The 21201-nt window shown below is 35.3% G+C and overlaps 1 protein-coding gene across 1 annotated transcript; it reads left to right on the top strand.

Moving 5' to 3' along the window:
- Positions 1 to 13936: 13936 nt before the first annotated feature.
- Positions 13937 to 14920, top strand: LOC111903804 (uncharacterized). Its single transcript, XM_023899558.1, has one exon. It carries the CDS (start codon positions 13937 to 13939, stop codon positions 14918 to 14920), a length of 984 nt encoding a protein of 327 aa, XP_023755326.1.
- The last annotated feature ends 6281 nt before the right edge of the window (positions 14921 to 21201 follow it).

Genomic DNA, 21201 nt, shown 5'->3' with positions numbered 1-21201 from the left:
TACCTAAGTACCAATAAAAGTCCTAAATTATAACGAGAGTCTCTTGGAGGGAGAACGGGACACTTGTGTATAGATCTATATGGGACTGAACATCCCACAACCTAGCTGTTAGCTACAGTTGGACCGGCAGGTCTAGGGTGACAAATGTCGTTAACATTCTAACGACTGAAGAATGTCGCAGCAGGCATATCAGTCATAATACAGTTATAAGAACTCACATGGGGAAACAAAGAAACATTTGGTTTACGAGGTTAACATACATTCAAGTAGTTTTATATAAAGATAAAACTTCATAACACCATTTTTCAGTACAACATTACTTACATTTTTAGTCTTGGGATTAAGACATACAGTTCATTTTTAAAGAAAATATTAGATTTTCTAGAAATATACACTCTCATTTTACACGAAACAGTTAAAAAATCCTTCTCATACTAAACGCTTATGAACTCACCAACTTAATTGTTGACACTTTTCAAAATCACTTGTATTCTCAGGAAATCAGTAAACAGGTAATCAAAGAGTTTTTGGAGGATAGGGCATCGTCACATAACGTTATTTATTTTTGTCATATGCATTTGATATCATGTAAACAATGTTTTGAGCACAATTTAAACCTATTAAATATTCAATACAATGGTTGTAATACTTTGATCGCTACTATTCAATTGTTATAATATTGTACAATGACCTCATCCACCCCTAGATGTTTCTACCTTTCTGGTTTGGGGATGTGACAGATTGGTATCATACAATTGTTTATAGTGAACTAAGTATATCAAGCCATGTAAGTTATACAACTATCAATACAATGGGGCTAAACACTCTGACTAAGAATTATACTTCTAAAATATAATAGTATTTTTATAAAAAGTATAAATGCACGCATACCTACTAGAAACAGTGTCATAATAAGAACTATATAAAAAGTATTTAGAGGAGTTAAACACTACGATTAAGCCTATAGAGTTATGTAATCATATATGGGATAAATATAGACTAATCAATTATATTTATACGAGATATGACCAACATGTGTTTAGGAATGGTCGTGGTAGGCAACGCATCTAAAACTTACCAACCCTATATACCACGAAACTCTAGAATCAAACTTAAAGATTAAAATAATATAGGAGAATTTTAGAATATGATAGGATCATATACTTAAACTCTTCATGTATTTCTCATATACCTTTCTTGCACAGATGTCATGGCAGGATTTCATATGCCTGGAGACCCCTATTTCCATAACAAGGGGAATGGCAGATGTATTGAAGAGTATCCCAAAGAGGATCCTGAGGAGCTAATGGAGGAAGAGCCCGAAGAGGATCCTGAGGACGAGGAAGAAGAAGACGAAGAAGAGGAAGAGGAGGACTTGGACGCAGAGTCCGAAGTCATTAATCCACCTTATTTTGCTCGAGTTCCCGCAAATCAGCTAGGCTATCAGGGACCCACACCCCGCTGGCAAGTGGACCTGTAGAGGTGGAGCAGGAAGCAACACCAGAATTCACCAAACGACATGCGGCGAGGTTTATATAACCTCAGCCACGGAGGACCGGCAGACAGGGCCCTCCCTATCATGGTTCGGCGAATCTCATACCTCGGGGGATCAGAATAGGGCATCGGCGAATCAGATCATGGAGCTGGGGGCCGCTGCTGAGGCCACTGATGCACGAACCCGATTGCTTGAGAGCGACTGCCCCCTAACATGTCAGGTCATTGACCGCCTCCAGAAGGACCTCACCACCGCTAGATCGGAAATAAGGGAGTAACAGGAGAGGCACTCGACTCTCGAGGAGAGGGTGATTGCAGCTGAGCGCCGGATAACGGAGATGCACGCCTCCGTGACTTCATCCCGTGGCCTGCAGGAGACTACCTGTCATGAGTAGGGCGTATACTACTCACGTCTTGATTTTATTTACGAGTATGTGCTAGTGCTGCTCTTTCATGTAGACCTTGTTAAAGGTCAATTTTCACAAAACTATTTACCATTACCATATTATCAATAAAATGGGTATGCATTTTTTTTATTTCATTAGATGTTGCTATTTTTTATGCAATTGTTTACTTGTTATAGTAAATTTCATTTGTGAATTGCTTGCAAATTTCATACATAAACAAGTCATTCCATTATGATAATGTCCGATTCATAAACTCTTATCAAAGACTTATCGTCATTCCACCTTTAAACATTATGGAAGAAGTATGCACAAGAACAACACACCAACAGCCTGACCACCACCACCACCTCCATAGATGGACTCTGCCGTGTTCCAGGCTGCTGTAACAGCCGTTGTGGATGTCGTTGTGGCCCAAATCAGCAGTAACAACAACGGAAGTGGAAATGGAACTAACAGTTCTAATCAAGGTGAAAACGAAGGGAAACAATGATTGTTCTCTTATAAAGAATTCATGAACTGCAGACCCACGACCTATCATGGAGACGGCGGGGTCGTGAGTCTGACAAGATGGTTTGAAAAGACCGAGTCCATCTTCAAAATTTGTGCATGACCAGACGATTTCAAAGTTAAATAATATGCATGTACATTTATGGACTCGACTTTGTCGTGGTGGAACGGCAACGTTAAAACTTTGACTCTAGTTGTTGTCGACGCTATGAGTGCAAGGACCTGAAAGTGATGATGCTCGAGGAATATTGCCCAAGGAGCGAGATGTATAAATTGGAACAAGAGCTGTGGGAACACACCATGAAGGGCTCTGATATTGCCACATATACTGCCTGCTTTAATGAACTGGCAGCTCTGTGCCATGGAATCGTCACCCTAGAGGCCAACAAAGTTGAACTTTACATTTGGGGATTATCCCCTCAGATCCAGGAAATGGTCATATCCGCCAACCCGAGCACCTTCGATAGTGCCAAGCGTTTGGCACAACATCTTGTTAACCAGGGAGTTCGTCAAGGCATTATAACCCCCACACCCGAACAACCAAAATTGGGTAACAACAAGGGGAAGTTTTGGAACCAAAAGAATGGCCAAACGTCACAAGAGACCGTAAAGAAACAACAAATTGTGGCAGTTCATGCCGCTACCGCCCTTGTCGCCCTAACACCTACCAAACGATACGTTGGGACCCTTCCAAAATGCGACAAGTGCAGCCTCCATCACAACGGAGCCTATCGATATATGATCTGCAACAATTGCTACAAGAAGGGGCGTACCACCCATTTATGTAGGGCACCCACCCAACAAAACACCCAAGTCGCTAATGCCTGGGTGAGTCGCACATGCTACGGTTGCAGCGAGATGGGGCATTTCAAGAAGGGGTGCCCGAAGGCACAAAATAGAAATGGTGGAGGCATGGGAAGGGTTCTAAAGATGGTGAATGGGAAGGCCATGAGGGATCCCACCAGGGGCGTATTTAAGAAGCATGAAGGTAGGTCCTAGGACCTACCTAAGCTTTGTATTTCATTTATAATATATATACTATAAAAATTAAGAACCACCTTAGAAAAAATAAAGGACCTACCTTGAGTTTGTTTTTTTTAAATGTCTTAAAAAAACCATTTTAAAATGAGAAAAAAATAAGTTACATTGGGCATTTGTGCTGTTAAATATATAGGATTAAATATAATATATAGTTTTTATCAAACAATAAAGTATCAATGCACTAATAATCAAGTTGTTTTTCATTAAATCATTCGGTTTTTTTCAATTACATTTTAATCGTTTATTAAAAATTTTAATTGGTGGTGCCTGATCGGTTTTTCAGTTATATTACATTAAATCGTACACGATCCAACCCGACCCGGCCCCTCACAAGTGTTGTTGATTTTTTTTATTGGCTCCACATAATTTGGGAACCACGTGATATTTTGTTCTAGATTCGCCACTAGATCCCACCATGGTTACTGGTACATTTCTCCTAAATAACTCATACACATGCATACTTTTCGATAGTGCTGCGGAGAAAATGTAATGCCCGCAGATTCGAGCTAGTCAATTTAGAGACAATAAACATCAAAAATGACTTTTTAATAGAAGATTATTTCGAATAAGGATTTATTTCTAGACTTAAAGTTAGAATGCTAAGCGATGATCATGAGGAGTGTGTCTAATATATTTTAGGAAGTACACCTGAATAGACACGGGCACTAGCTCATTTAGGGAAGATGCCTAAATTGCTTTTATGTGCTAAATGATTTGTGATGCTTTATGATGTTATCATTTGATCGGATCTATGGTCTGTTGCCGACCGGATCTGGAAACTTTATGTGTTCAGATTTCTAAATGTTTAATTACGATATTAGAACTAGCATGTAATTCTTCGTAGTAGTAAGGAGGAATACGTGTGTAAACCTTCCTCTATCTATATTCTCATCTCGATACACCGAACGACTGCTTTGGTGTGCGGAACATCATGGTGAAGATTCGTAGTGAATTGAGTAAATGGAGGAAATAAGAAGGCTTACGATAGTGAATGATACCTATCGTAAGAGTGATATCTTGCCTTTAGAATGTGTTTAATAAATAATACGTCTAGTACGGGAGTAGTACACGTTCGATTAGCAGAAAGTAAGATTTTTGGTATAATCCATGAAGTTATCCCATCGTCTGACATTTCCATCATCAACCGAGTTGAAGCGGAATTGATGATCGAAGATACGCATGGAAGAAGTCCTTGTAGAGTCTAGGGAAAATTATATGATTGTTTGGACACATTTGAATGTGTTAAAATTGATTTTGTGATAATGACTTGGAGAACTATGAGAAAATACTTGGGATGAGTATGGGTAGGTGTGAATGGTAGTAGAGGCCTATACTACCGGAAGCACAAGACTCACACTTAGATCAGGGAAAGTCACAAGGTTACCAAGAAGCTAGTAATTGATTCCATTTTGTTCAAGTATGCCGTTACCATTATTTCGGTAATGACTAAGAAGAAGATTGTTATTCTGACCCAACTGGTCATATCAAATTGAGTCCGACTAAGATAAGTATGTTACATGGTTTAAAGAACCAAGTTCGACGTAGCATTTGACCTAAGCCAGAAGATTGAAGTGAAAGATACTCGAAGCAATCAATAGAATTTCCGCGATCGTTGTTAAAGTAAGAAGGTTGCAGCTAGAAGTGATGCATGCTAGAATATGATTATCTCACATTAGAACATGAAGGAAGGTATATTCCTTTCTGGAATTTGACTCAAAGAGACCCGAGTCTAAGCATTGCATCATACGATGAGAGGTCATTAGAACATGACCCATCAGTCTATTACGATAGTCGAAGTAAAGTTTTTTTACGAAGGATCCAGAGTTTCCAATAAGGATCAAGATTGTAACTCAAAGGTTACAATTGAAAGTCCAACACCGTATGAAGAGCGGATGCAAGATTGAGCACCGCCAATAGTCAAGAAGTCCAAGAGTTAAATACTCATTTGAAATGACATAAGAGTTATGATTATTACCTAGGATGAAGAGATAACGTATGGAGTCATTATACAAGACTTGTTCTGTTGATGATTACGGGACGTAATCATCCTAAGGGGGAGATAATTGTAACGCCCGCAGATTCGGGCTAGTCAATTTAGAGACAATAAGCATCAAAAATGAATTTTTAATAGAAGATTATTTAGAATAAATAATCTTAACCAAATTATAGTATATGTCACAAGGGTTCCGTACATATAAAGAATGCCAAAATCCAAGTTATAACGAAGAAGTTATGACCCGTCAAAGTTTTACGGCAAAACCGGCATGACACCGGGAATCGTAAAAAGTGAACTTACAATAAAATACTTTCTAGCCTTAGCGATCTAAATGAAAGTCGTATTATATGTTAAACCCTGAGTGTGCATAAAAAGAACGTCCAAATCTGACTTCGTATGAGGAAGTTATGATATTTGTAAGATATAGCATAACAGTAAACAGCCTGGAAATTCGAATTTTAGATTGATCGATTTCTAGCCAAAATAATCTAAACAAGAAATTAAGATATCATTAATACGAAAGATATGGACGAAGCTTAGTCTCTTCTCTTCAAGCATGACAAATTCGATGTAGATTTCTGAATCTGAGATAGAATAAGAATTGGCCGACGAGGTCTAAATGAAAGTTGTAGTACTTGTTAATACCAACATGTGAATATAAAGAACGTAGAAAATGGAGCTTGTATGCGGAAGATACAGACGAAGCTAAGAGACTACTCTACGATAAAACCCCTATAAATAAAGGGTGAATCCATCATATTTCTCATACCTTTCACCCTCTCTTCCTCTCTCTAAGCCCCCTAACCTCCCCCCCCCCCCCTTAAGCCTAGGTATACCCCTAGCACCTGAAGGAAGCCATGAGGCTCCCGGAGTCCCGAGAAAAAGGGTCATTCGGTTCGGAAACGCTGCTCCAAGCGAAGCCTGGTTTTCGAGAAAACCCGCTGTAAGTGAGCTACACCTACGCTATTTTTAATATAACTTTTAATTAATTATAGTAACATTATTAGGACCTTATGGTATTTATTTGGGCTATTATTATGGGTTATATAAGTGTTGTTCTAATATCTTTTTAACCACTCGCGGTATGGGAAATCTGGTTTGGAGGGCCGCTTGGGTTGCTGGATTCAGAAGTGCTATATGCCAAAAAGATTCTGCCCTCCGGTGTTTCATGTCTGGCCCCTGTCTGTACATAGTCAGTGAAGAGTATTGTTTAACGCTTATATAATAGTAATAATATCTAGACTATTAGTTTGTCTCGATAAAACGTTATACTAAACTCTAGTGGTAATGGTACTAGGTTTTGTCGAAGGAAATTGTTTTAAAGTAAACGAAGTGCTGTCCGAGAACCACGTCACCACCTTATCAGGTGAGCGCATAGTTACTTTCATCTTACACATAGATATGAAGTATTTTATATAAATTACGTGCTACATGTGCATATTATCTGAATACTTGCTGTCTATGCTGGATGAACGGTTTTATACATGCTTCAAATGAATTAAACTGTATATGTATTTTATATCTACGAAATATGTTGGGTAAAGAATAGATAGATGAAATATGAGTCGGATAATGAGATGAGAGGTGATATAGACCATGAGATAAGGGTGAGAGGTGAACAATGATAGAAGCCTTTTACCCAAATGATGGACCCGTCATCTAGCCGAGTATGGATGACAACCACAGACTATTCTAGATAGTCCAGTGGAACACTAGCAGGCTCGCAACCTATGGGTGTTATGAACGATGTGTTCACCCAGTGTACTCTAACCCTTGGTGACTATGCAGACTTAGTGCCTAAACCTTGGCGATCATGCAGACTTGATACCTAAACCCTGGTGACTATGAAGACTTAGTACGTAAACCCTAGCGACTATGCAGACTTAGTCCCTATTGTATAAACCCTGGCGACTATTCAGACTTAGTGCCTAAACCCGGTGACGATGGACTTCGTGCCAATTCCTTAGGATAATCCTTAGGAATAAAGGATAAATGAATAGCTGATTTTTTGGGTAGATCGTTAAGAGTAAAGAAGATAATGGGGATCGGTAATTGGGTTGATTAATTGTTTGAAGATTAAACATAATAATTATATTATTGTTGGTTGAAAATCCTATGTACTCACCAGGTTTCCCAACCTGACCCACTCAGTTTATTTATATCATAGGTGTTGATATGAAGTCACATTACACTGAGAGATTAAGGAAATATAAATCACTAGTGATAATAAAATGTAAGTTCTATTTATGCTTATGTTTCTATATTGAGGATGGCATCCCAAATGTTTTAAAATGAATAAAAATATTTTTCTTCGGAAATGCTTTGATAACGTATTTATCATGCTTTACTGGGAACAAATTCCACAACATTTTTATTAAAAGAGGTACTCTGATTTTTATAAAGCATAAATAAAATCGGTCTTTTCTGGCAGTGAAAATGGGGATGTCACAGTTTCGTGAGCCGCCAGTTTAAACACTTACTTAAACAGAAACCCCAAATGCTAAATGAAACATTCACCGTAGAAATGGCCAATGGAAAAACAGAAAGCACTAAAGATATTTTCGTAGGATGCACAATAACCCTAAACAATCATTCTTTCTTAATCGACCTACTGTCGGTCACAATAAGTAGATTTGACGTTATCATTGGCATGGATTGGTTAAGTCCTCACCATGTTGATATCCTTTGTTACGAAAAGGCCATTCGCCTTCACCTACCAAATAGCGAAACCCTTGTCATTTATAGCGACAAACCCGACATGAATCTACAAATCATCTCTTGCATCAAGCCTCATAAGTCTATGCAAGGAATACCACGCCTTCTTAGCCCACGTGGTGGATAAGAAATGAGAGGTGAAAGACATCATAGAAATTCCTGAGGTTCGTAACTTCCCCGATGTATTTCCAGAAGAATTTCGGGGAATACCACCAGTACGCCAAGTTGAGTTCAGACTCGACTTGATTCCTGGAGCTACCCCCGTATCCAAATCCCCATACCGTCTACCACCTACTGAAATGCAAGAACTGTCTAGCTAACCGAACGAACTGTTAAGCAAAGGATTCATCCAACCGAGCTTCTAACCTTGGGGAGAACCGAACTTGTTCATGAAAAAGAAGGACGGATCTTTCTGCATGTGCATAGAATCGAAAATTAAACAAGCTCACTATCAAGAACCGTTATCCCCTACCTTGAATCGACAACTTATTTGATCAACTGCAAGGATCGAGCTACTTCTCAAAGATTGATCTAAGGTCAGGGTACCATCAATTATGAATTCAGGAGGAAGATATTCCTAAGACGACATTAAGAACTTGCTACGGTCACTATGAGGTTGTAGTGATGCCCTTTTGCTTGATTAATACACCTGCGGTGTTTATGGACCTAATGAACCGTGTGTGCCAACCTTACCTGGATAAATTTGTGATAGTGTTCATCAATGATATACTAATCTATTCACGAAGCAAGGAGGAAGATAGCCACCACCTACGACAGGTCTTGGATATGTTAAGTGTAGAAAAGCTATACGTAAAGTTCTCGAAATGCGAGTTCTGGATTTGAAGAGTAGATTTCTTGGGGCACGTAGTCAGCTTGGAAAGGATACACGTGGACCCCTCCAAAGTTAAGGCGATCAAAAACTGGGCAACACCAAGAAAACCGACGGAGATACACTAGTTTTTGGGCCTTGCTGGCTAATACCGAAGATTAATACAAAACTTCTCTAAGATCACAAAGCCGCTCACTACCTTGACTCAGAAGGGAGTGACTTTCAGCTGGGAGAATAAACAAGAAGTTGCCTTCCAAACACTTAAACAGGCCCTGCACTATGCTCAAATCTTTTCTCTCCAAGAAAGGACCAAAGACTTTGTGGTCTACTATGATGCATCCAAGCATGGCCTAGGATGTGTGCTTCTGCAAAGAGGAAAGGTCATTGCCTATGCCGTAAGACAACTCAAGACTCATGATGTCAATTACACCACACACAACCTCAAATTAGAAGCAGTGGTGTTTGCCCTGATGATCTGAAGACACTACCTATACGATACAAAGTGCACCATCTTCATAGATCATAAGAATCTACATCACATCCTCAATCAAAAGGAACTTAACATGAGACAACGACGATTGGTTGAGCTGCTAAATGACTATGAATGTGAAATTCGTTATTATCCAGGCAAGGAAAACATAGTAGAAAACGCCCTAAGTCGGAAGGAATACTCGGGCCGCCGAGTAAAATCATTAACCATGACCATCTATTCACACATGTCAACACAGATCAAGGAGGTATGACTAGAGGCCTTGAAACCTAAGAACATCGCAGGTGAGGCCTTGTGGGGAATGGCTAAAAACCTTGGAGTTACAGATGACGAAGCTTATTATCTCATGAATCGAATATTGACACCGAAATTCGGTGTCATGAACGAGGCTCACAAGACCAAATACCCAGTTCATCCCGGTTCAGACAAGATGTATATGGATCTCAAGAAACTTTATTGGTGGCCAAGCATGAAGGCAGAGATCGGTACCTAGGTGGGCAAGTGCCTGACTTGTGCAGAGATCAAGGGAAAATATCAAAGGCCATCGGGGTTGCTTCAGCAACCGGATATACCCGAGTGGAAGTGGGAGCGGATAACCATAGACTACGTAACCAAGTTTCCCAAGGCGATGGGTGGACTTGACACCATCTGTGTGGTCGTTGGCAGGTTAAACAAATCCGCATACTTCCTACCAATAAAATAGACCAACAAGATGGAGAAGCTAACAAGGACGTACATTAAATAAATCTTGCGACTACATGGGGTGCCAATATCCATCATCTCCGACCGGGATAGTAGATTCACCTCACGGTTCTGACAGTCAGTATAAAAGTCCTTGGGACCAAACTCGACATGAGTATAGCCTATCACCCTCAGACTTACGGGAAAAGCGAGGGAACCATTCAGATGCTGGAAGACATGTTGAGAGCATGTGTGATAGATTTTTGTAAAAACTGGGATACCCACTAACGACTAGTCTAATTCTCCTACAATAACAACTATCACACTAGCATCAGAGTCGCGTCATTTGAATCCTTCTACGGAAACAAGTGCAAATCACCTCTATGATGGGCTGAGGTGGGTGACACGCAGCTAGAAAAGGGACGAGTGCCCAATAGCACATTCACCGGCCCGAACATCATACGGGAAACTATGGAAAAGATCGTTCAGATCCGTGAACGATTAAAGGCGTCCCGAGATCGGCAAAAGAGCTATATGGATAAGGGACGAAAACCCTTGGAATTCCAGGTTGGTGACCGCGTTTTGTTGAAGGTCTTAACCTAGAAGGAAATGATACGTTTTGCCAAATGTGGAAAAATAAATCCAAGGTATATCATACCATTTGAGATCCTTGCCAGAATCGGCCTGGTAGCCTACAAACTTCGACTACCATCAGAGCTCGGTAACATACATCCCACCTTCCACGTGTCCAACCTGAAGAAGTGTCTGTCCGATGAGACTCTTGTAGTCCCACTCGACGAAATTGAGGTAAACGAGAATCTACACTTCATAGAGGAACCTGTGAAAATCATAGATAGTGAGGTGCAAAGGACGAAACAAAGCCGGATACCCATAGTGAAGGTCCACTGGAACACCAAGCGAGGGCCTAAATTCACTTGAGAGAGCGAAGATCAAATGAAAGAGAAATACCCACAACTTTTCCTCTAGTTTGCAAGAACCCGTTCAAGATGCAAATTTCGGGACGAAATTCCTTCTAACGGGGGGTTGATGTGACAACTGGAAAATTTTGGGTCAAGCAAGGTCTAAAATGTATCTATGTATAAGTAAAACCACATCATAACTTTGTTGCAATAAATCATTGAAAGCCAAAAGAAATCATTTGTATTAGTAAATATATATACTTTGAAAACCATGTTCGTAATGAGGCTTTGAAAGTCAACAAGTTAGAACAAAGATCATAAATTAAAACTTGCTTTTGAGTTTTCGGCATAGAACCCAAACAATCTAGTGATTTTGGTTTGCCCAAGACCGAAATCACCCTTTAGTGGGTAACACCAAAACTGAAATCACATGCTAAGAAACCACTAGGACTGAAATCACCCTTTAGTGGAGGATACCAAGTGAAATCCCCCTTTGGTGTGTGGTGCCAAAACGAAAACATGCTAGACCGAAATCCCCACTAGTCCAAATTCACATCAAAGCAAAATTCACATGTGATTTCAGTAAAAAGTAGAGGATTTCGGTGGGGATAAAGGGAAAAGAAGGTTGACTTTGTGACTTGATGGTTCATCTTTTACAATACCAAGTTTACCCAGCATGTATCAATGCTAATATCCAACAAATAACTAGGAAAACATCACCTCATTCTTTCTTCTTTAAACATGGCAGGAAACATCCACAAATTCCCCACCATTTCCATTTCTCTTTTCTGTTGACTCCAAACTCTCTCAAGAAGCAAGCCAAAAAAAATCTTCCAAGTTCAAAATCGTCAAGTTTGTTCTTGGTATTTGGTAAGTGTTTCTTCAAAATCTAGTGTTTTCACACAGATTTACACTAGTTTCATCCTATTTACACAAATTATTATGTGTTAAAACTCTTAGGATAATATCATTTCCATGGAAGTTCATCAACCACAATCAAGTGTTTTAGGCTTGAATACCTCCACAATCATCTCTTTATCGAACTACAGCCACACCTAAGGTGAGTTCATACCCCCACACTTTCAAGTTTTTCATGTTTTAGGGGGAATACAAGTAAAATTTTGGTTTATCACTCTAATACTTGCATGTTTCATCTTTATGTTTAATAAAAGACACTATTTATATGAGATATGGTTATCACTAGATTTTATGCAACTATTTGTGATATATTAGTTTTGAAATGTAAAACTAACAAAAAAACATAATCTATGTTATAAAATCATAAGAAAAATTATGATAGTAAAACTACAAGGTTTTTGAAGTTTTTCACCAAAATATAGCTTTTCTTACAAAAAGGTTTACATTCTAGTCATTTCACCATTTTGGGGGTTACAACCCAAAATATGATGTTTTGTCCATGCATTTAGAAACTAGACAAGATATCTACTATTTATTTATATAAAAGATTATATTAATAGTCTTATCAAAAAAACATAATAAACTATAATTGCTATAATTTAGGAGTCCCAAACACTAAACTATCATTTCGAAAGAAACATATAATTATTTAAATGTATAATTATTTTATTTACAAGAAAAAGGATTTTCAGTTCATTACACATAAACTCGTTAAATCAATTATTTGTGAGACATGTATTCAAGTACTTACCTAAGTACCAACAAAAGTCCTGATTTATAACCAGAGTCTCTTGGAGGGAGAACGAGACACTTGTGTATAGATCTATATGGGACTGACAATCCCGCACCCTAGTTGTTAGCTACAGTTGGACCGGCAGGTCTAGGGTGACAAATGTCGTTAACATTCTGGCGCCTGAAGAACGTTGCAGCAGGCATATCAGTCATAGTACAGTTATAAGAACTCAGATGGGGAAACAAAGAAACATTTGGTTTACGAGGTTAACATACATTCAAGTAGTTTTATATAAAGATAAAACTTCATAACACCATTTTTCAATACAACATTACTTACATTTTTAGTCTTGGGATTAAGACATACAGTTCATTTTTAAAGAAAATATTGGATTTTCTGGAAGTATACACTATCATTTTACACGAAACAGTTACAAAATCCTTGTCGTATTAAACGCTTATGAACTCACCAATTTAATTGTTGACACTTTTCAAAATCAATTGTATTCTCAGGAAATCCGTATACAATTAATAAAAGAGTTTTTCGAGGATAGGGCGTCGTCGCATTACATTATTTATTTTTGTCATATTCATTTGATATCGTATAAACAGTGTTTTGAGCACAATGTAAACGTATTAGATATTCAATACAATGGGTGTAATGCTTTGATCGCTACTGATCAATTGTTATAATAGACTTCATCCGCCCCCAGATGTTTCCACAGCTCTGGTTTGGGGGTGTGACATATATTGATGATTTTGATCTTCCAAAGATAAATCAAAATGTCAATTTAGAATTTGGAGTTTTTTGTGAGGTAAATGAAGAATACTCTATAGTTTTAGAACCTGAACATTTACAAGCTCGAGATTTTCTCAATCCTAAACATAAATTTGCGTATGATGAGGTAAAGCGGCATGTCCATAATAATATTCCAAGAGTTTTCTTCATAGCCGGTCCTAGTGGAACATGGAAAAAGTTATTGTACAAAGATTTACTTGCTAATATTCGTTCATGTGGTCATATCGGACTCGCGACCGCATATTCGGGTGTTGCGACTAATATTATGCCAGGGGGGAGAACAACTCACTCACGCTTTAAAATTCCAATCAATCTTGAAAATAACTCGGTCTGCAAGATTTCAAGACAAAAGTGGTACTGCTCAACTACTTTGGACTGCAAAAGTAATCATTTGGGACGAAGTGTCTATGGCTAAAAAACATGTGTTGGAGGCGGTTGACCATACAATGAAAGATATCACTGGGGTGATGCTCCCGTTTGGTGGAAAGATAATGGTTTTAGGAGGTGATTTCAGACAAGTATTGTTAGTGGTTAGACATGGAACACGAACACAGGCTATGGATTCTAGCATACGAATGTCGCCTCTTTGGTCTTCGATTATCAAGTTGCGGTTAACTATAAATATGAGAGCACTAACCGATCCATGGTTCTCAGACTTTGTGATACATGTCAGTGATGGAGTTGAAGAAATGGTGCAAGGAAACTTTATGCGCATCCCTGATGATATGGTAATTCCCTTCATTGAAAAAGAAAATTCATTGCATGCTTTGATTGATGCAATCTTTCCATCCTTTGAAATTAATAGATCTGAACCAGATTATATTATTTCGCGTGCAATACTATCCACAAGAAATGATAGTGCTGATGAGATTAATGATTATTTGATTGGCCGATTCCATGACGAAGAGAGAATTTACTATAGTTTTGATGAAGTCGTGGACAATATAAATAATTTCTATCCTGTGGAATTTTTGAACACGCTCAGTGTTAGTGGTTTTTCCCCTCATTACTTAAGACTGAAAGTTAGATGCCTGATAATACTGTTACGGAATCTCGACACGTCAAATGGATCATGTAACGACACCATATTGATATGTAAAAGCTTTCAGCACAATGTCATTGATGCTGAAATAACTGTTGGTAAACATGCTGGAAAAAGGGTATTTTTACCAATGATTCCTCTAAGTCCGTTTGAAGATGACATGTTTCCGTTCAAGCTGAAGAGAAAGCCATTTCCAATTCGATTATGTTTTGTAATGATAATAAATAAAACTCGGGGACAAACAATTCCAAATGTAGAAATTTATCTTCCAGAATCGGTTTTTCGCATGACCAACTTTATGTGGCATTATCTAGAGGGATATCATGTGTCACTAGAAAAGTATTGGTGAAACCCGATGAATAATTCAACGGCAGGGAAATTTATATGTCAAATGTCGTGTATAAGGAAGTGTTGCATGATCAATAATTCAACGGCAGGGATATGTAAAAGCTTTCAGCACAATGTCATTAATGCTGAAATAGCTGTTGGTAAACATGCTGGAAAGAGGGTATTTTTACCAATGATTCCTCTAAGTCCGTCTGAAGATGACATGTTCCCGTTCAAGCTGAAGAGAAAGCAATTTCCAATTCGATTATGTTTTGTAATGATAATAAATAAAGCTTAGGGACAAACAATACCAGATGTTGGAATTTATCTTCCAGAATCGGTTTCTCGCATGACCAACTTTATGTGGCATTATCTAGAGGGATATCGCGTGTCACTAGAAAAGTATTGGTGAAACCTGATGAATAATTCAACAACAAAGAAATTTATATGGTAAATATCGTGTATAAGGAAGTGTTGCATGATCAATAATGATCAGCTAATCATGTGTTCATATGCATTTTTAAAAAATCCCAACTTTTCATTTTTATTTATTTTTTATTCGTTTCTCCTAACATGACTTTTATTGATAATAACTTATGTGTAGTAGACTATTTGCGTAAAAACACTATTGGTGCGGGTAGACGGCTAGTATGTATGTGTCTATATATATATATATATATATATATATATATATATATATATATATATATATATATATATATATATATATATATATATATATATATATATATATATATATATATATATATATATATATATATATATATATATAAAGAAAACTTGGCTTTGATATTGTGGTTGAGAATATCATAAATTTCTATGGTCCTGGGGAGAAGCCCACTAATTATTATTGCATGTGCTTCTTATGGATTATATCCCATAACTCAATATTACAATTCGTGGTTTAGATTTATACTTTCTATTCGTATTGATTTTAGTATTATATTTATATTATATTAGTGTTATACCCATCCGGTAGACAGGTTGAGAGAGGTTGAGAGATGTAAAAATAATAGATTAATTTTTTTTATTCTATAACATTATGACAATAATGACTTCAACCTTCCTTTGTTATGGACTCATTCATACCCTCTCTAGTCTCTCCACTCATCTTTATCGCATCATAGCTAAATCTATACAACACACAAGAATTTAACATATGGGGGTAAAAAGTAATTAAAATTTTAAATAGTACTTGAAAAAATTACTTAACATTTTTCGCCTAGCATTTGATCAAAACACCATATAAAACAAAAAATAAGAATTTTTTAAGTCTTCATTTGTATTTTATTTGAATATGGAATGCAAATTTATGTAACATGAATTGAGATGCTTATTTTAAGCCAAAAATAATTAAAAAAAAATATATGTTTTATTTGAGTTTATTAGTGGATATTGCTAGACTCGTAAAACTCAGAATTTTATTTTAGATATATATGTATTAAAATAAAAGGATGTAAAATGAACATGGCTTATTTTTTGTTTTTAATAGTAAACTATATGTATGACCTATGTAATACATGTGTTAATTAAAAAAAATAAATATAAATATCAAAATATTTAAGAACTTTGGATTTATATGAAGATAAAAAAAATAATAAACTGTTAAAATTGATTTTCTTATCTTTTAAATTTAAATAAATAAACAAAATAAACTGATTAACTTTAATTTTAGAATTTTGAAATAAGAAGGTAAGTCCATTAATTAAATTGATATTAATTTATTACTAGATTTATTGTAATTATTACATTAACGGACGGATCATCATTTCAACAATTCTCTTGCTGAAGGATCCAGATATCTAAAGTTCTCCGAAAGATACCATTCGATTTCCGCTGACACCCAATGACTAAATTAACCCATGTGAGTGATGTCTCCCATTACTAAGCGTTCATGGGCTACGCTTAGCGTTCACAACAGGATTCCTTTGCTTCTTATTAAGAGCTTAATCGTTAATCTCTTTTGCATATATTCTAGATATAGCCTTAAAATAACGTCCTTAACCGTAAAGTTTCCAACTTTATGGTCTTGCATGGACAATAAGTGCCCAAACACAAAAACCCTAACTATTTAACCCATTAAGACATTGAAACTCATGAATGGAAGAAATCTAACAACCTAGATCACATTTTTATGCTTCTAGATGCTCCAAAATGTTTGAAAGGACAGCTTATATGGATTAGAGTAACTCATATTCATAATACCAAGCTTATAGGACCCAAAGAAAACCATTTCATAACTAAGCAAGATCTAAACAATTCTTAATCAAGGTCAAGGCTTTTTACCTCTGAAAGATGCCAAATGATGTTGCTATTCTGGATCCAAAGAGTGCCACTCCTCCGAGATGATTTTCTCTTCCCCCTCTATCCTTCAACGTTACCAAAACACACACAAATGCTCAAGAATGTTCTAAAAATATATTAGAGTTTGCTTGGGGACGAATGTGGGTTAGAGGCTGATGAAAGAAGGTAGGTTTGGGAATTAAGGATGCTTAAATAGTGTCTGGACACTAAAAATTAGGGTTTGCATTCTTCCACCTACGCCCAACGTACGTACCCAACTTCCAAATTTACAAAAATGACCTTTTGGTCCAATTTTGCAATTAATTCACAGCCAAGGTCTAAAATGCAATAAATTCTCATACCTAAAGTTTAAAATGAAAATATCTCAATGTCAAGATGTTACAATTAACCTACAAATATAGTAAATTAGGATAAATAAAATATCCTAAAATATAATGAGATAGGATCATTAGATATCCTATCAAGATAGTATATTAGGATTAATAAATTATCCTAAAAGAAAATAAGATATGATGGTTAGATATCCTACAAATATAGTAAGTTAGGATTAATAATACATCCAAGATGTCAATAAGATATGGTTAACAGTTAAAGAGTTGATATAACAAGACATCGGAAACTAAGAAACTAGGAAGAAAGATTTTCTAAAAAGTTTTGAAACGAGTTATTATACATTTACCTCAAAACCTGTGAACTCACCAACATCATGTTGACGTTTTCAAAATTGCACGTGTTCTTAGGATGGAGTAGAAATCAAATCAGGAAAGGGTTATCGACATCAAGACTTGTAGATTTTTGGTAAATATGATTGGCGGTCTGTGATTTAGGAAATCTATGTACTGTCACCATTCAGCATTTTTCGCCATCGACCGGGGAGCATGTGACATTATAAATCTACACATTTTCCCATTTTAGAACTTGAAACCTCAACCACTTAGGATGTGACATATTTACAATACACCTTATCAGGGGCCGGCCTATATAGTGTCCCGTGCAACTACTCAATTTTTTTCGTATTAGTGTCGTTTTTATGAGTATGCACCTATAAAAATTTATATGTATATATGCATGTTCCATGGGTTATAGATAAAAGTAGAGTCATGATCTGGTGGTTAAGGTTGTGGTAATGAATAACAGGTTGGAAGTTCGAAACAGACTGATTAAATTTGCTTCATTCTATCTTGGCAACCACTTTAAAAGCATCCCACTTCGCATATGTTTTAAAACTTGACGTAAGCTATTATACTATATAAGCATCATCCATCCTCGTTCTTTATTGAAGCTATAACTTTGAGGCACACATCGTTTCGGGGATCAAAACATCAGCCATCTTCAGCTTTATATAATACTAGGCGAATGCCTACACATTGCACAAATTAAAATAATATTGTTAAATATTATATATATATATATATATATATATATATATATATATATATATATATATATATATATATATATATTAAAATATTATGTTATTGACATTAACATTGACATAATAATTTTTGCATTAAGTTTATATATATATATATATATATATATATATATATATATATATATATATATATATATATATATATATATAATTTCAACTATTTTGAACAACATTACTCAATAGCCTTTACCCGCTGCTAACACATAAATAAAACATAATATTATTCTCAATTTAGTGTTGTTTTTTAATAATTGTTATCATCGTATAATTTGAAGTTTTACTTATGTGATCATCTTTTAATTTCGATGATAGATATAAATATAAATAATTTTATAATATTTTTTTTAATACTTTTTTAATTAATTTTCAAAATCATTTAAAAGAATATCTGGTTACTATAAAAATAATTTTTATATATTATTTTAAGTAATTTGACAATTCAATTGAGGTTTGTATTTAGAATGTTTAAGCATTTTAACTATTTACAAAAATTGATTTTTTTTTAAGTTTATTTGAGATTTTGGTTTATGTTTTAAATTCAATTCAATATTTAAATTAAAAAAATACATATACTACATTGATAATTTAAAAGTTGAATATAGACATTGTATTTAACATCATATTTAAATTTAAAAACTAATTAAATTATATTAATAATTCAAATAATCTACCATATTAATGATAATATTTTATATTTAATAATTTAATTTATTTAGAGTAAAAATGAGTCAATTATATATATATATATATATATATATATATATATATATATATATATATATATATATATATATATATATATCAAATAACAAATAGTACAAAAGTACTATAATATTCACCAAAATAAACAACACTAAAACATATATTTTAAAATTTGTATTCAAAAAATATATTAAACACTCCTAAAATCATAAAAAAAACACAAAAAACTTAATATTTGCTTAATACATTTGATATATGGAGAGGCATAACAAAATTTTCACTTTTTTATGCAACAAAACCTATTTTCCGACTCTTCATATATTTTCAATTTTTCATTTTTGAATCATAAACACTTTCAAACATAACGATGTTTTTTTATAAGAAAATGTTACTTATATTACAAACATGGTTAGATATAAATAAAATTTAAAGGAAAATAAAATCATTAGTAAATGACATTAATATTATAAACATGAAAATTAATTTAGTTTATTAATTATAAGATATGTGTTAAAAACTCTTGAATGAATGTTATTAACCGGTTGAAAGTTGAAAGGTTTAGAAAATTTCAAATAAAATACAAGTATATGACGAGTTTCAAATAAATATATATGATACAACTATATCACATTTATTGAACCATAATCCCTTGAATGATATCTTTTATAAGATTTATTTATAATAAAGATGAGGACTTATGGTCGCTTTAAAAAATAATTTGAGGTTTGGCTTACATCATAAAGCAAAAATGGAACCCGAAACCAAGTGAAATACTGATAAACCAAACCCATTCAATCAGGTTTCAGAAAAAAAAAAAAAATATAGGTACACTTACTGGCTTACTGCTCCCTATTTCTTACATTTGTCCTTCCCCTTTTACTGCTAGGCCAACCCTTTGTTAAACGAGTTCCTTGGTGTCATTCGGACTTTTTTAAGGGTATAGTGCTTTATCTGTTAACATAATAATTTTAAGAAAGAGAAATTATTTAATGCCTTTAACTATTATATTAGGCAAATAACCAAGTCAAACAAAATTATAAGTATGGAAGACGTGCACCGTACATCAACATGACTAAAGGAGGCATTTTAAAAATGTGCAAAGCCATGTTAGGTTTTCACATGAAGGGCCACAACATACTCAAATCAAGTTGCAAATTTATTCTCAACCTCAATTCGGCATCCAATGCCAACTCAATATAAATACAAGCATCAGATTGTCTCCATAAAGAAAAATTAATCCAAATTTCCTTCTTGTGTTTAACACACCTCATACCCTTTTTCTTTTAGTATTTCCCTCCCAAGATATGGGCATCATTCGATTTCCTTCTTTGACAACCAAAACCAAACATTTCAGCAAATTACATGCACTTTGCAACCGAAGTAAGTTGGATGTACCAAAAGGTTACTTGGCTATCTATGTTGGAGAAACTCAAAAAACTCGATTTGTTGTTCCATTATCTTTTCTGGAGCATCCTCTATTTCAAGATTTGCTTCGACAGTCAGAAGAGGAGTTTGGGTTTGAACATCCTATGGGAGGTCTAACTATTCGTTGCCAAGAAGATTCCTTCACTGATCTTATCTCTAGATTGCCTATCTCATGATACTAATGTCGTAGGTTGAAAAAGTTTTGGCAATTCTGATTCTTTCGACACAACCTTAGAGTAAAATAGGTATTAAATCATGTAAAAACTCCCTTGCCAACACTTTTTTTTGGTTATAAGGGGCTTCGACATTTCGAATGATGATGTATATGTTCATGATTCTATAAACTTTAGAAAGAATATATAGTTCAATTTCTTGTGATCATGCACTTACTTTATCTTTAAACTCCAAACATTATA

The sequence above is a fragment of the Lactuca sativa genome, chromosome 8 (genome assembly GCF_002870075.4).
Source record: "Lactuca sativa cultivar Salinas chromosome 8, Lsat_Salinas_v11, whole genome shotgun sequence".
NCBI classification, from domain to species: domain Eukaryota; kingdom Viridiplantae; phylum Streptophyta; class Magnoliopsida; order Asterales; family Asteraceae; genus Lactuca; species Lactuca sativa.
The sequence above is the reverse complement of the archived record's forward strand: the minus strand, read 5'-3'. Positions and strand labels throughout refer to the sequence as shown.